This window comes from Asterias rubens, chromosome 14, assembly GCF_902459465.1.
Source record: "Asterias rubens chromosome 14, eAstRub1.3, whole genome shotgun sequence".
In the NCBI taxonomy this organism is placed as follows: Eukaryota; Metazoa; Echinodermata; class Asteroidea; order Forcipulatida; family Asteriidae; genus Asterias; species Asterias rubens.
Window position 1 is genome coordinate 9763367 of NC_047075.1, and position 13460 is coordinate 9776826.

A 13460-nucleotide genomic window follows, 5' to 3' on the forward strand; every position below is an offset into this window, starting at 1 on the left:
GGACAGACTAGGTTTATATTTTTGTTCACGATAAATCTAGACAAACCAAAAATAAAATGATAAAAGTTGATATTTTTTCTTTTTTCTTTTTTTAATACAAAACTCAAACAATAACTAAAAATAATGAGTTTTTGGCACGATATTTCTAGAAATATAAAAATCAAACAAGTACAGTTTAAAGGCAGTGGACACTATTGGTAATTACTCAAAATAATTATCATCATAAAATCTTTCTTGATTATGAGTAATGGGGAGAGGTTGATAGTAAAAAACATTGTGAGAAACAGCTCCCTATGAAGTGACGTAGTTTTCGAGAAAGAAGTAATTTTCCACGAATTTGATTTCGAGACCTCAAGTTTAGAACTTGAGGTCTCGAAATCAAGCACGTTGTGTGCTTTCTTCTTTCATTATTATCTCGCTACTTCTATGACCGGTTGAGCTCAAATGTTCACAGGTTTGTTATTTTATGCAAAATGGTTGAGATACACCAAGTGAGAAGACTGGTCTTTGACATTTACCAATAGTGTCCACTGTCTTTAAATAACTGCTTCCTGCTCCGTTTTGTTTGTATCAAAAACAATAAGTTTTTTGTCATGATGCTTCTATAAAAGCAAAGATCAAACAATTACTTTAATGGGAGACTTTGGAACGCCAGGTGGCAGCACACTTCCAGGTAAATTTCAATTGTTTACGTAGTTCTGAGCGTGCGCACATGACAGGGAACAATGGATTTTACCTGGTTAGTCTGCTACCACCAAGCGTCCAAAAGTCTCACATTGACATGTTTTTTTTTCGTCAAGCTAGACGTACACGTGTTCTAAAAAAACAATCGATGTATCTACCTCCGATCGCCGAAGCGTGAGTCACCCAGACGCAAACGGAACACCTGTTGGCTTTTGATTAGCATATATTGAAATGAGGTCTGGTCTAGAAGCTCAGTGCATAATTTAAACTACGAAACTGAAAATCATAAAAACTGATTTGAAATTACAGTGATGTTTATAGTTCAATTTAAAACTGTAAGTTGTGTATACAACACCATGGGATATGTTAAGACATACGACACAATGCATAAGACAATTTTATTGATCTCATTAAAGGCACTGTACACGTTTGATAATTACTCAAAAGTATTTTTTGGCAGAAAAAAAAATTAAATTACTTGGTAACTAGCAACGGAGAGCTGTTGTTGGTATAAAACATTGTGACAAATTACTCCTTCTGAAGTGAACATTTATTTTGGAGAGGTAATTTCTCACTAGAATAATAACATACTTTTGGTCAGAAGCCTCTTATTCCTCTCTCACAGCACCCTAATTTGTACAGAAAGTTTTTTTTTTTTTTTTTTTTTTTTTTTTTGGGGGGGGGGGTTGCGCTGCAACAACGTTTTCTGAATAATTGCCTGATTTATTGATTGATTGATTGATCGATTGATTGAATTTATTGTTTATTTAATAGATGTTAAATTTGCATCGGGGATAAAGAATATCAATTTTGGTTTTTACCCATACAACGATGTGTTAGCACTGTATACGCAGTACTTTCCCGCGTCCTGTGAAAAAATGTCACAGGCATGTTACTCGGGTGGGATTCGAACCCACGACCCTTATTGTTTATTGTTACATGTAGGTTGCATGTTAATATCCCGCTCTAGTCAATAATTTTCTTCTCCAAATTATAAAATAATCGATAACACAAACTGTGATCTTTCAATGCATCCATGATGTTGACTTCATAATGTTTGTAGAGATAGTTCGGTATATCATGAAGTAAACAATACAACACCGCATTTTGTATAAATCAATTCCATTACTATGGCAACGGCCATCTGTTGTACAAGTCCTCCGATTTGGTGTAATATTCTTGTTAATAGACGTGGCTCTGCCATCTGAATTTATGAATAATTCAAAAACAAATTCAGCATCCGGGTGGGGTAAAATCAAAACAAGCAAAATTAAGACAACAGGTGTTCAATTTCAGGGGTTTGACCGAAAACATTTATTTTGATTTGTTGTTGTTTTGTTAGAAATTTACAGATCATACTCCAGTGAATGTGATCGCAGTAGCTCTGTGAAATTGGGTTTTGCCACCATAATGCGTAAGGGGGTATGTACAGGCGCAGTTGTTGTGCCCTAAAACTACTTGATTAACATGCTTCCTGGACCCTCCCCCTGCCCCACCCCCAATTTGAAAACTTGACTGTCAAGAGTAAATTGTTACATTTTCCCGCTTTTGCCCTTTTTAGTACAGGCTCGTTCCTTCATCCCATCAAATGCAACGGGGGTGTCAGTTCAAAACACAAAACAATGTCAAAACCAACATAAAACAACAACAGCAACAACAGCAACAACACCAACAACAACAACAACAACAACAACAACAACAACAACAACAACAACAACAACAACAACAACAACAACAACAACAACAACAACAACGACAACAACAACAACAACAACAACAACGACAACAACAACGACGACAACAACAACAACAACAACAACAACAACAACAACAACAACAACAACAACAACAACAACAACAACAACAACAACAACAACAACAACAACAACACAAATCTCTATACTTCACTGACTTTTTGATTGCATCCCTTGCGGCCTGCTGTTCATTCCAGGTACAAGAGCCCCTCGCTACGCCACGCAAGCCCCGACCTTTTCGATGTGGACACGTCAGCTTAAACACACAACAAAACCATAGTCACTATATCACAGTTACTCAACTATCACAGCTTCGACGAACATCTACCCCTTCAATACCCGACCTCAGAACGGTGCAGTCATCTACGAGTTGAAAGGGTCTGTATACAGTTTCTTATTTTGGAACCCTTTGAATATTATTCCAATCTGAAATGAATATGAAAAGTGTTACTGTCAGTTATTCTTCCCAGATTGTGTATTAATTGTACTATATTGTTATCGTTGGCAGGGGTTTGGTTTTGCACATCTCAATATGACTTTTTGTTTCCTTTTCTTTTTTAACTTTTGTATAACCTTGACAGTTTCATTGTGTTTATTATGTCTTAAGATTAAAAAATAACATTAAATAAATGAATTTAAGACACGGGACACTATTGGAAATTATCAACGACCGGTCTTCTCACTAGCTGTATCTCAACATATGCAGAAAATAACAATCCTGTGAAAATTTGAATTCCATTGGTTGTCGACGTTGCGAGATAATAATGAAAGAAAAAAACACCTTTGTCACACGAAGTTGTGTGCTTTCATATGCTTGATTTCGAGACCTCAATTTCTAAATTAATTTGAGGTCTCGAAATCAATGCTTGGCAAATTACTTCTTTCTCGAAAACTACTTCATTTCTGAGGGAGCCATTTTTTACAATGTTTTATATACTACCAATCTCTCCCCATTACTTGTTACCAAGTAAGTTTTTATGCTAATAAATATTTCGAGTAATTACCAATAGTGTCCACTGCCTTGAGCATTTTAAGTGTTATTCCTCATCCGTGGACACATCCACTCGCCGCGCTTTTAGCCTTCTAGAAAAACTCTGCTATGGGTCGAAACATAAAGCCATTAATTGTGTTTTGTATTTGTACCGCCAAACATTTTTCCTTTTGGTTGGTACGCCCTAAGCAGTATGAACGGCTAATTATATGTTTTCAATTATTGTATGAATGTATTGATAACTACCAAAAAAATCCCATCCGTGGAAATTAAATTTTGATCGCACTTTTTAGATATCCGATTTGGAAACCTGGAGTGAATATTATTGTCCACGCGCTGCAAGAAAAAAAAAATCACACAGACAAACAAACATTAACGTGTCCATAACCGTACTACTTTAAAGTGAAATTTTTCTCAAAATGTACGATACTATCCAAATCTGCTGTGCCTTGCCACGTAAGTTTTTATTGACATTCATAAATACCTCAGACAGTTTCGATATTCCTATTGGTGGAGAGCGCGTCACGTGAGTGTGTATTAACATATGTTTATGACCAGTAAAAAGTGTTGAAACATGGGCGTGACACGTGAGCTTATACACTTCCGGAACAGAAAAAAAAATTCACAAATTTACAAACAACTTACAGGGTTTACAGAAGGTAATGGTGAAATACATCTCTTAAAATAGTACTCCATGAAATGCTTTACTTTTTTGTCAATTCTCGATATCTAGATTGACCGATTTATTTTATAAACTCAATTTTTGTAAAATAATTACCAATAGTGTCTTCTGCCTTTAACAATAATACTGGTTTGGTATTACTTAATATGCGTTTGTGTTTGTTTATACTTTTTTATTTACTGATACATTCTGATGAAGATATACTTTCCACAAAGAGTGTAGTCTAGGCCTAAACGTCTTATTGATGTAAATTGAGATGTTGCCGCAAACCAAATGTGACCCGCTCTTTGAAAATGAGTCACAGGTAGCAATTTCAGGAACTGAGTTATATGCATGGCTGGAAAGAACACATCAGCAGCAGTAATTTGGTATGTGTCTAAGCTTTGGGGTGTATCGCATTGCTAAGTTACTCCCGTTTGAAATTAGCCACTACACCATTTTTGTGTGAAAAACGAATTACAAGTAAAATGATATTTTAAACTACCATTGTGTGCAAAAGGATAAGTATGATCACAAAATTGTTGTATTCATAGCTTTATTGCCTTCTTTTTTCCACATTAAAATGCCCATAACTTAATATTGCATTGGGCGACATGTGACTCATTTTCACAGAGGGGTTACAAATTATACATAACTGGTTCCTATCAATGCAATGCCTCAAATCACATTGTTATATATTATTTGTCTTTTGATTTGAAGACCATCTCTTCAAGAATGAAAGTGTTTTTTGCCTTATCGGTCTGGCTTCTTGTGGGAACTGTGGATGCCAGCCACAGTGTGTCTGTTTCAGCCGAAGTTTGTGAGGTAAGACTCCATTTTTATTCCCCCTCCCCCAAGCCACTTGGCAATTATGTTTTTTTTTTATAATCCACATGTGGGTATGATATAGACAGTGGAAGTTGTATTTAAAAAAAAACAGAAAAAAAAACAGTGGCGTAACTCTTTTTTTTCTGTTTAAAGGCAGTGGACACTATTGGTAATTGTCAAAGACTAGCCTTCACAGTTGGTGTATCTCAACATATGCATAAAGCTACACACCTGTGAAGATTTGAGCTCAATCGGTCATCGAACTTGCAAGATAACAATGAAAGAGAAAAAACGAAGTTGTTTGCGTTTAGATGGTTGATTTCGAAACCTCAAGTTCTAAATATTCTGAGGTCTCGAAATCAAATTGGTGGAAAATTACTTCTTTCTCAAAAACTATGGCACTTCAGAGGGTGCCGGTTCTTATAACAATGTTTTATACCATCAACCTCTCCCCATTACTCACCACCAAGAAAAGTTTTATGCTAATAATTATTTTTAGTAATTACCAATAGTGTCCACTGCCTTTAATCCTAAGTGAACATTTAAAGCCAGTGAACAATCTTCTTTTTTTTTTGCATAAGCACAATACTTCGAGGTGAAATGGTGTTCAATACGTTTTATACTATCTAGGCTTCTAATCTAACCCATTGTTAGCAATGTCGCTAATTTTATGTATGGCACTGGGCACCTTTGGACTGCCAGCGACCAGTAATATCACTCGGTATATCCCAACAATTGCATATAAAAAAAAATAAAAATAAAAAACAAGTCTTTACATTGTGAGTGGGAAATTACCCCCTTTCTTACGTTAATACTTTAATACAGCTGTTTCTCAAAATATTTTGTCAACAGCTCCCTCTTGATCGTTACCAAGTTATTATTATTATTATTATTATTATTTTATTTGCCATAACAGTACGAAACAAAATACATCTACAATATACCCCGAGATGGGCAAGGGACAACAAAAGCAAATACATATTATGATCCGTAGATCTGTTGCCCCACATCTGGGGTATACAATAAAATTAATATAGATTTAACACAATATAGTACACAAAGCAATAATAAAAGCAGAAAATTATACAGCCAATAGTGATTAATAAATATCTAATAAGAAAACATGAATTCAAAATCTAAAAAGAACAAAAAAATTAACTAAAAATAAATAAGAAAAAATAACAGATAAGGTAAGTATAAACATTAAAAGGAAAACAATTAATAAATAAAAAGTACACTTGTAGATAAATTAAAACAGCTTAAAATATTGCACAAGTGATTGGGCTAAAGCTACTATTCAGTAAGTAAGCTTTCATGCGAACAGTTATGTTAAGCAATTACCAACAGTGTCCAGTGCCGTTAATAGATTCCAGTGGGTGTCATGGCCGAGTTGATATGGGCACCGAACTCAAGCTATGGCGTTTCTGTTAAGCAGGGTGTGGGTTCGAATCCTGGTCGTGACACTTGTGTCTGTGCTTCTCTCCGACCAAGGGTAAATGGGTACCTGTGACGGCAGAGGTGGTTATTATGATTGATTTGGCTATAGTGCGCTACATTATTTGGCAGACCAGGCTGTATAACCAGGGAGCTGAGATGGTCATTTAGGAATAAAATGGCCCAGTGATCAGGGTAACAATGTTGGAAGCGCTTTGCAACATGGTGTGTAAAGCGCTATATAAAAACATAATATAGGTTTTCTCGGGCAAATTCGGCAAATGAGCAGCCAATTTCAATTTCATGCGTTCGAATTAAAGCTGTTTTGCCTCTCCAGTTGTTACTGCGTTTCAAATTCAGAATTCGGCCATTCAAGTCCGTTTTGAGTCAAATCAAATTCCTTTAGCTCTTTGTTCAATTTAGCGTATCGCCATTCTTTTTCGTGACAAACACGCCTCAAGAAGCGTCTGCGAATTTGAGTGCTGCTTTGATGAATTGCTAAATTGAATTATTATTTTGTTAAATCGAATGACGCAACATTACATTCGACTAATCATAAAACGAATTCGAATTACCCTTTTCAGTAGCATTCGATTTCGAGGGAAATAGAATAGGCTGGTGGTTAAATTGGCTGGTCATTTGCCGAAATTGACCGAGAAAACCTGTATTAGTAATATTAATAGTGATTAAACAGCGACTACAGGATAATCTCAATATTTTAACTATTACCCTTTTGTGGCCAAACAGACATTGTAGAAAGCGATTTATAACCATTTTACGCTTAAAATAATTTGCATTTGATAATCAATAATTCAAGTAAAAAAATGCACCTCCCGCTCGGCTTTTTCAGCCGAGAGTCAAAAACGGCTTATCTATTATAATGACCCATTGACGTCAGTGGCGATTTTCCCCTAATTGATTTTGAACACAGTTCTCCAGCTTTGGCAAACTGAGGACGCTATTTTCCCATACCAAATAGCCGCCAATGACATCACGATTCTTTTGTCGCGCGGGTTTGTTTGACCTCACGTTTTTCAGAATTTTATCTTGGAGTGTTTCGGGGGAATTATATTTTTTTGTTTTACCATGTTATAAATCGAGGTACGATACTCGTGCGTGGACTGCATTTATTACAAAAATGTAACAACTAAATGTTTTTGAGCATTTTGTAGCCGCTGTTTAATCAACCAACATCCTCCATTTAAACAGCAAGAGTTGTGTGAATGCAACCCGCCAAGGGCAGTCACCGCGGAAAACCTCAAGTACAATGCCGAGAGAGAGTGTTTCTGCGCATGCGGTGGTGAGGTTGATGGAGAATGCCTGGTAGACCAGGATTGTGTACACGGCCTCCATTGCGCAGCCGGAGATAGCTTGACCGGCAAGGGAAAATGTAAAGGTACGAGGTTGAAGCGTTGCTATACCTACATCCCTTTCTGACAGCCCCCTCCCCCCCCCCCGCTTCCCTCTGAAGTAACGTAGTTTTGAGAAAGAGGTAATTTCCCACTAAAATAATAAAATACTTCTAGCTCGAAGTATTTTTATTACGCCCACAAATTCGTCCAACAAGGTAGTTTTTCCTTTCATAATTTTCTTGCAACTTTGATGACCAATTGAGCCAAAATTTTCACAGGCTTGTTATTTTATGGTTATGATGGGATACACCAAGTGAGAAGACTGTTCTTTGACAATTACCAAACGTGTACCCTTCCTTTAAAGCCATTATACACTTTCGGTAAACAGGTTTGTCCAAGTCCCACACTTCGTGTATCACAACTTATATATAAAATAACAAACCTGTGAAAATTTAGGCTCAATCGGTCATAGGAATCGGGAGAAAATAACGGGAAAACCCACTCCTGTTTTCGCGCGTGTATTTATAATAAATCCGTAATTCTCGCTATCGAGAATTTATATTGTTTTAATGTTTTCTCAAAAAGTAAAGCATTTCATGGAACAATATTTTAAGAGAAGTATTTCACCATTACCTTTTGTAAACCCTGTAAATTATTTGTAAATCTGTGAACTTGTACTGAAAGTGTATAATGGCTTTAAAGGAAGTGGACACTATTGGTAATTACTCAAAATAATTATTCTCATAAAACCTTTCTGGGTGACAAGTAATGGGGAGAGGTTGGTGGTATAAAACATTGTGAGAAACCGCTCCCTCTGAAGTGCCATAGTTTTGGAGAAAGAAGTATTTTCCACGAATTTGATTTCGAGACCTCAAGTTTAGAACTTGAGGTCTCGAAATCAATCATCTAAACGCACACAACTTCGTGTGACAAGGGTGTTTTCTTCTTTCATTATTATCTCGCAACTTTGATGACTGATTGAGCTCAAATTTTCACAGGTTTGTTATTGTACGCATAAAAAAATGTTGAGATACACCAACTGTGAAGGCTAGTCTTTGACAATTACCAATAGTGTCCAATGCCTTTAAATGCATTATTTAACCTCATTATGTTGACCACAGATGCATGCAAGAAGCCGGGGCTTGGTTGTGATATCTTCGACTACTGCCAGATCAAAAGTGATGGTGAGCCGGAATGCAAATGTAACATCCGGGCATGCAGTGACATACTGATCGGCTCTGGGGTGTGCACCATCGACCCGCAGGAGAATAATGCCAAACAAACCTTCAACAACGAGTGAGTAGGTTTTTGTTATGAGTTGAAGTCTTGGTGCGAGACGATATTACAAAATGTCACTAACTTAAATCAAACAGAAGTAGCCTGGTGCACAATTTGTATCCGTGTGAATAAAGGCAGGTATTGGGTTTAAACACGCAGCGGTTTCATTGGATACAAGTGATTTTATTCGGGACAATCGAACCTTCAGCAACGAGTGGGTCAGGTTACTTTTCTCAGTAGAAGTCTCGGTGCGAGACTTATTACAAAATGTCACTAACTTAAATCAAGCACAAACAGAAGTAGCCTGGTGCCCAATTTGTATCCGTGAAATAAAGGCAGGTATTGGGTTTACACCCACAGCGGTTTCATTGGATACAATTGATTTTATTCGGGATAATCAAATCTTCAGCAACGAGTGGGTCAGGTTACTTTTCTCATTAATAGTCTCGGTGCGAGACGTTAAAATAGGTGCAAGTTACTTAAATCACGCTCAAACAAAAGTAGTCTGGTCCAAAATTTGTATCAATAAATAAAGGCAGGTATTGGGTTTACAGACACAGCGATTTCATTGGATACAAGTGATTTTATTTGGGATAAACAATCATTCAACAACGAGTGAGTCAGGTTACTTTTCTCAGTAGTAGTCTTGGTGCGAGACGTTATGACAAATGCAAGTAATTTAAATCATACACAAACAGAAGTAGTCTGGTCCACAGTTTTTATTCGTGTATAGAAAGGTATTGTGTTCAGCGGTTTCATTGGATACACTTATTTCATTGGATAAACGCTGGTCGACCATTGGTTGACTACTGTGGTCGACCAGGACAAGGTTTCTTTCTGTTTAATGCTACCAAAAGCATTTGTCCTCTGTGTAACTTTGTTCCTTTACGGCTCTTGGGTTGTGCTCAATGAGCATGGCCCAATTTCATGGCCCTGCTTACACCGAATTCTGCGCTTACGCTCACGATTCCCCGCCTACGTGCAAGCGCCAATTTTCTGCGCTATCCTTGTAAGCATTAAAATGCCTAGTAACGTGGACTACGCACGCGCAGAAGCCAAAATGTGCCGCCAACCCGTGAAATACGCTTACCGTATATTATAATTACCTGCTTCCGTATAAGCACCGATTATGTGCTTACGGTAGGCCGAGCCATTTTGTTTGGACGCGTGGTTGCTGGACGCCATTCTCGGAAAGATGTATTACACCACATAATTTCTATTTTTATTTATTTATTTATTTTGGCAGCTGTCTGTTTGTGAATGAGCAGTGCAAGCGTCGACAAGAAGGAAAGAACAAACTTGAGAGACGTCCAATTCTGACATGCGCAGGTAAAGTTGGCATGACGTAATCACAGATCTAAGCCCAATTTCACTTACCCTGTAAGCACACGAATTTGCTTAGTATGACAATTATTCCTTGGTAAGAACTTAATTACAAAGCAAATTTCCATTTGTTGCATATTGCTTGATACTGGTATTCAGCTGTTGTTTGCTAAATCTTGAATATCACTTGGAAATTTGGTCGGTAATCCTGTTTTTACCAAGGAAGAATTTCATGCTAAGCAAATTTTGTGTGCTTACAGGCTTTATGAAATTCGACCAAGAATTCAGTGTAGACATTTATTTTGCAACGTCACAGCCCGAGTTTTTGCCAACCCAGGTTGGAAAACTATGGAAAGCAATAAATACAAAAAATAAAAAAATAAAAAAAATCGCTACTGTTGGTAACAACGTTACAGTTATTCCAAAACTGTGTTGATTTTGTTGAAAACAAAACAACTAATTATGAGAGATATTTTATTAATTGAAAATTAGCAGAAAATGTTGAATTTGGTTACAATATCTGCTAATACGATTTAGTGTTTTACTGACATTCGGCCGACCATGGCTACCAAGGCGGTTTGTTTAACAACAAAAGAAAGGTATATAAAAGAATAATTTAATAAATACAGCTAGGAAAGAATGACATGACAACACATTACACCAGGAACATTATAATCGTTTCGAAAAGCTTTTTTTTTTTTTTTTTTTTTTTTTTTTCGATTTAATTGATCAAGATCCGACAATGTATGAACCAAAAAATAATTGTATGTACTTATTCATATTTAATTATGCTAAGTTGATTTACTATGCTAAGTTGATAAAAATGGCAAAACTCCATGAGCCAAACATTGCATGTGCAACAATAGAAACAAGGATTTCCGTTAACTGGCAGGATTGATGAAAATAAATACAACATTTATTTCATTCTTTTCAGTCTTAAATCGTACTGATTTTGAAGTTGTGAAACATTTTTCTCTGAAATGTAATCAAAAACAGTATCATAGCCGAGCGGTTAAGAGCACCGAATTCAAAATCTGGTGTTTCTAATCAGCAGAGTGTGGGCACTTTTAGCTTTAAGCAAGACAATTAACCGTTGCTTCGTCCTTCGGATGGGACGTCAAGCCGTTGGTTCCATGTGTTGTGTAACGCATATTAGAGAACCCAGTGCACTTATCGAAAAGAGAAGGGGTTCGCCCCGGTGTTCCTGGCTGTGGCTGTTGTATGCACCGTAGCACCGTCTAAAACCTTAAGGTGCTTAAACAATTGGGTCTCAGAATTCATCACTGCAAAAACCTATTTTTTTCTGAAAATTTGTATAATACTCAGCGCCTTGAGTACATTGTTTGGTAGATACGTGCGCCATATAAGACTTCAATATTATTAACGCAACCATTTGTGTTTAATATAATGCGATTTTCACAAATTATTTTACAGTTGAGATTGAGCCGAATCTGGGCGGTGGTGGACTCCATGGATGGAGGATGTCTGGGATCTAAGTCTTCATCGATTGCTCTCTGAGTATCCAAGAAAGATGTCAACTTTTATTCATTAAAGTATCTATACGTCTTTAGGTTTGGGGTATATTTAAAGGCAGTGGACACTGTTGGTAATTACTCAACATACTTATCAGCGTAAAAACTTACTTGGTAACAATCAATGGTGAGCTGTTGATGGTACAAAACATCTATAACTCGTTACCAAGTAATTTTGTATGCTAATAAGTATTTTGAGAAGGCCAAGGATGTAATTATCAAAAGAGTCCTGTAAGTTGACCAGAGTAGAATCTGTGTCAGCAGTAATTGCTTAGTAATGATTCTGATTTTGCCAAGAAATAAGGTGACAGCCTAATTCAACGAAAAAAAAAACATAAAATCGTCTATTTACTGGAGATTGCACTGTCTAATTCTTATCAACTTTTGATATTATGAATCGGGGCACATCTCTATGTAAACTTTCCCATACGACCAGAGTGTAGTATCTTGCCTGCCACAATACCCAAAGTATGTGCAAGGTCACACTTATTGTAAACAAAGTTCACATGGTCTATAGGCTTTGTTTGTTAATTTTGTTTCAAATAAAATTTGATTAATCATTATATTCATGTTTTTGTTCTTAATGATACAAATAAAACTATTTGGTTATCAGTGTTAAATAGAGCAACCTCGTTCCCACGGGTAGTCGATCTCGCCGCGACAGTACATCCCTTCCAGGGGTTCAAGTGACGAGATTTATCGAACCAAAATCAAATGCATGCCCAATTCGAATTAAATACCGCACCACGTGGTACGAGGGACATTCAACATGACACAATATGCCCGTTTACATGAGTCATAATCCAATAGCGCTACTTATCAGTGAGCAAATTTGCGTGCCAACTTTAGCAGGCAATTTTGCCTACATGACAATAAGAGACTTTCCAACGCTAGGTGGCAGCAGACTTACCGGAATGTCAATTGTTTACGTGGTTCTGAACATACTTTAACCGGTATTTTGTTTCGTACCACATGCTGGCTACGGGGTCAACAATCAGAAGGGATCCGGGAATGCGCCCATACCTTATGCGTGTATGCGATTGCCAGCGTGTGGTACGAAAAACAATTGCTACCGGGATAGTCTGATGCCACTTATCGTCACAGAACGTCTCCAATTAGGCGGCCAGTGGCAGGCGGCCAGCTGGTGCGTTTACCAAAAAATTAATTTACATTACGTCAAATTAATTTTAATGCATAAAGCACCGGAAGGTTAGCACTTTTAGTGTGCTTATGTTAAGTTATGCCTTTTCGTGTGGTTATGTTAAGCAGCGCTATGAAATGGAAATCGTGCAGTAAGCACATAGTCGGCCTATGTGCAGCTCTTTGACACTGAGCCCTAGGTCCAATTTCACAAAGCATGTAAACAAAAACACCTGTAAACACAGGGTAAGCACAAACTCTTCTCAGCAGACGTTACATTCAGTTTGCATTGTCTTGGCTGGTGCCCACTCAAATTTTGCCCAGCAAGTTGCCTAGAAATTATTCAAGCAGTGTTTTCTGCATGAAGAACATTGTTCCAAATCATAATATTATTTAATAATTAATAATTAAGAATAACAATGATAATTATTTACATTGGGTTTTATGTACTTAAGACAAACATAGTTTTAATTTGACTTGATG

At 36.9% G+C, this 13460-nt stretch overlaps 1 protein-coding gene across 1 annotated transcript; it reads left to right on the forward strand.

Annotated features, from left to right (window-relative positions):
• The first annotated feature begins 4815 nt into the window (after window positions 1-4815).
• On the forward strand, window positions 4816-11960 carry LOC117299688. The gene is made up of 5 exons (XM_033783241.1): window positions 4816-4915; window positions 7562-7748; window positions 8826-9000; window positions 10229-10311; window positions 11740-11960. Exons 1-5 carry the CDS (start codon window positions 4826-4828, stop codon window positions 11799-11801), a joined length of 597 nt encoding a protein of 198 aa, XP_033639132.1. The 5' UTR covers window positions 4816-4825; the 3' UTR covers window positions 11802-11960.
• Window positions 11961-13460: the final 1500 nt, after the last annotated feature.

Excerpts from the sequence above, each read along its gene's own strand:
- LOC117299688 (XM_033783241.1), top strand. The coding sequence starts at position 4,826 with ATGAAAGTGTTTTTTGCCTTATCGGTCTGGCTTCTTGTGGGAACTGTG. Across the intron at positions 4,916-7,561 it reads TTTCAGCCGAAGTTTGTGAG|CAAGAGTTGTGTGAATGCAA; the intron begins GTAAGACTCCAT and ends CCATTTAAACAG. Across the intron at positions 10,312-11,739 it reads TCCAATTCTGACATGCGCAG|TTGAGATTGAGCCGAATCTG; the intron begins GTAAAGTTGGCA and ends ATTATTTTACAG.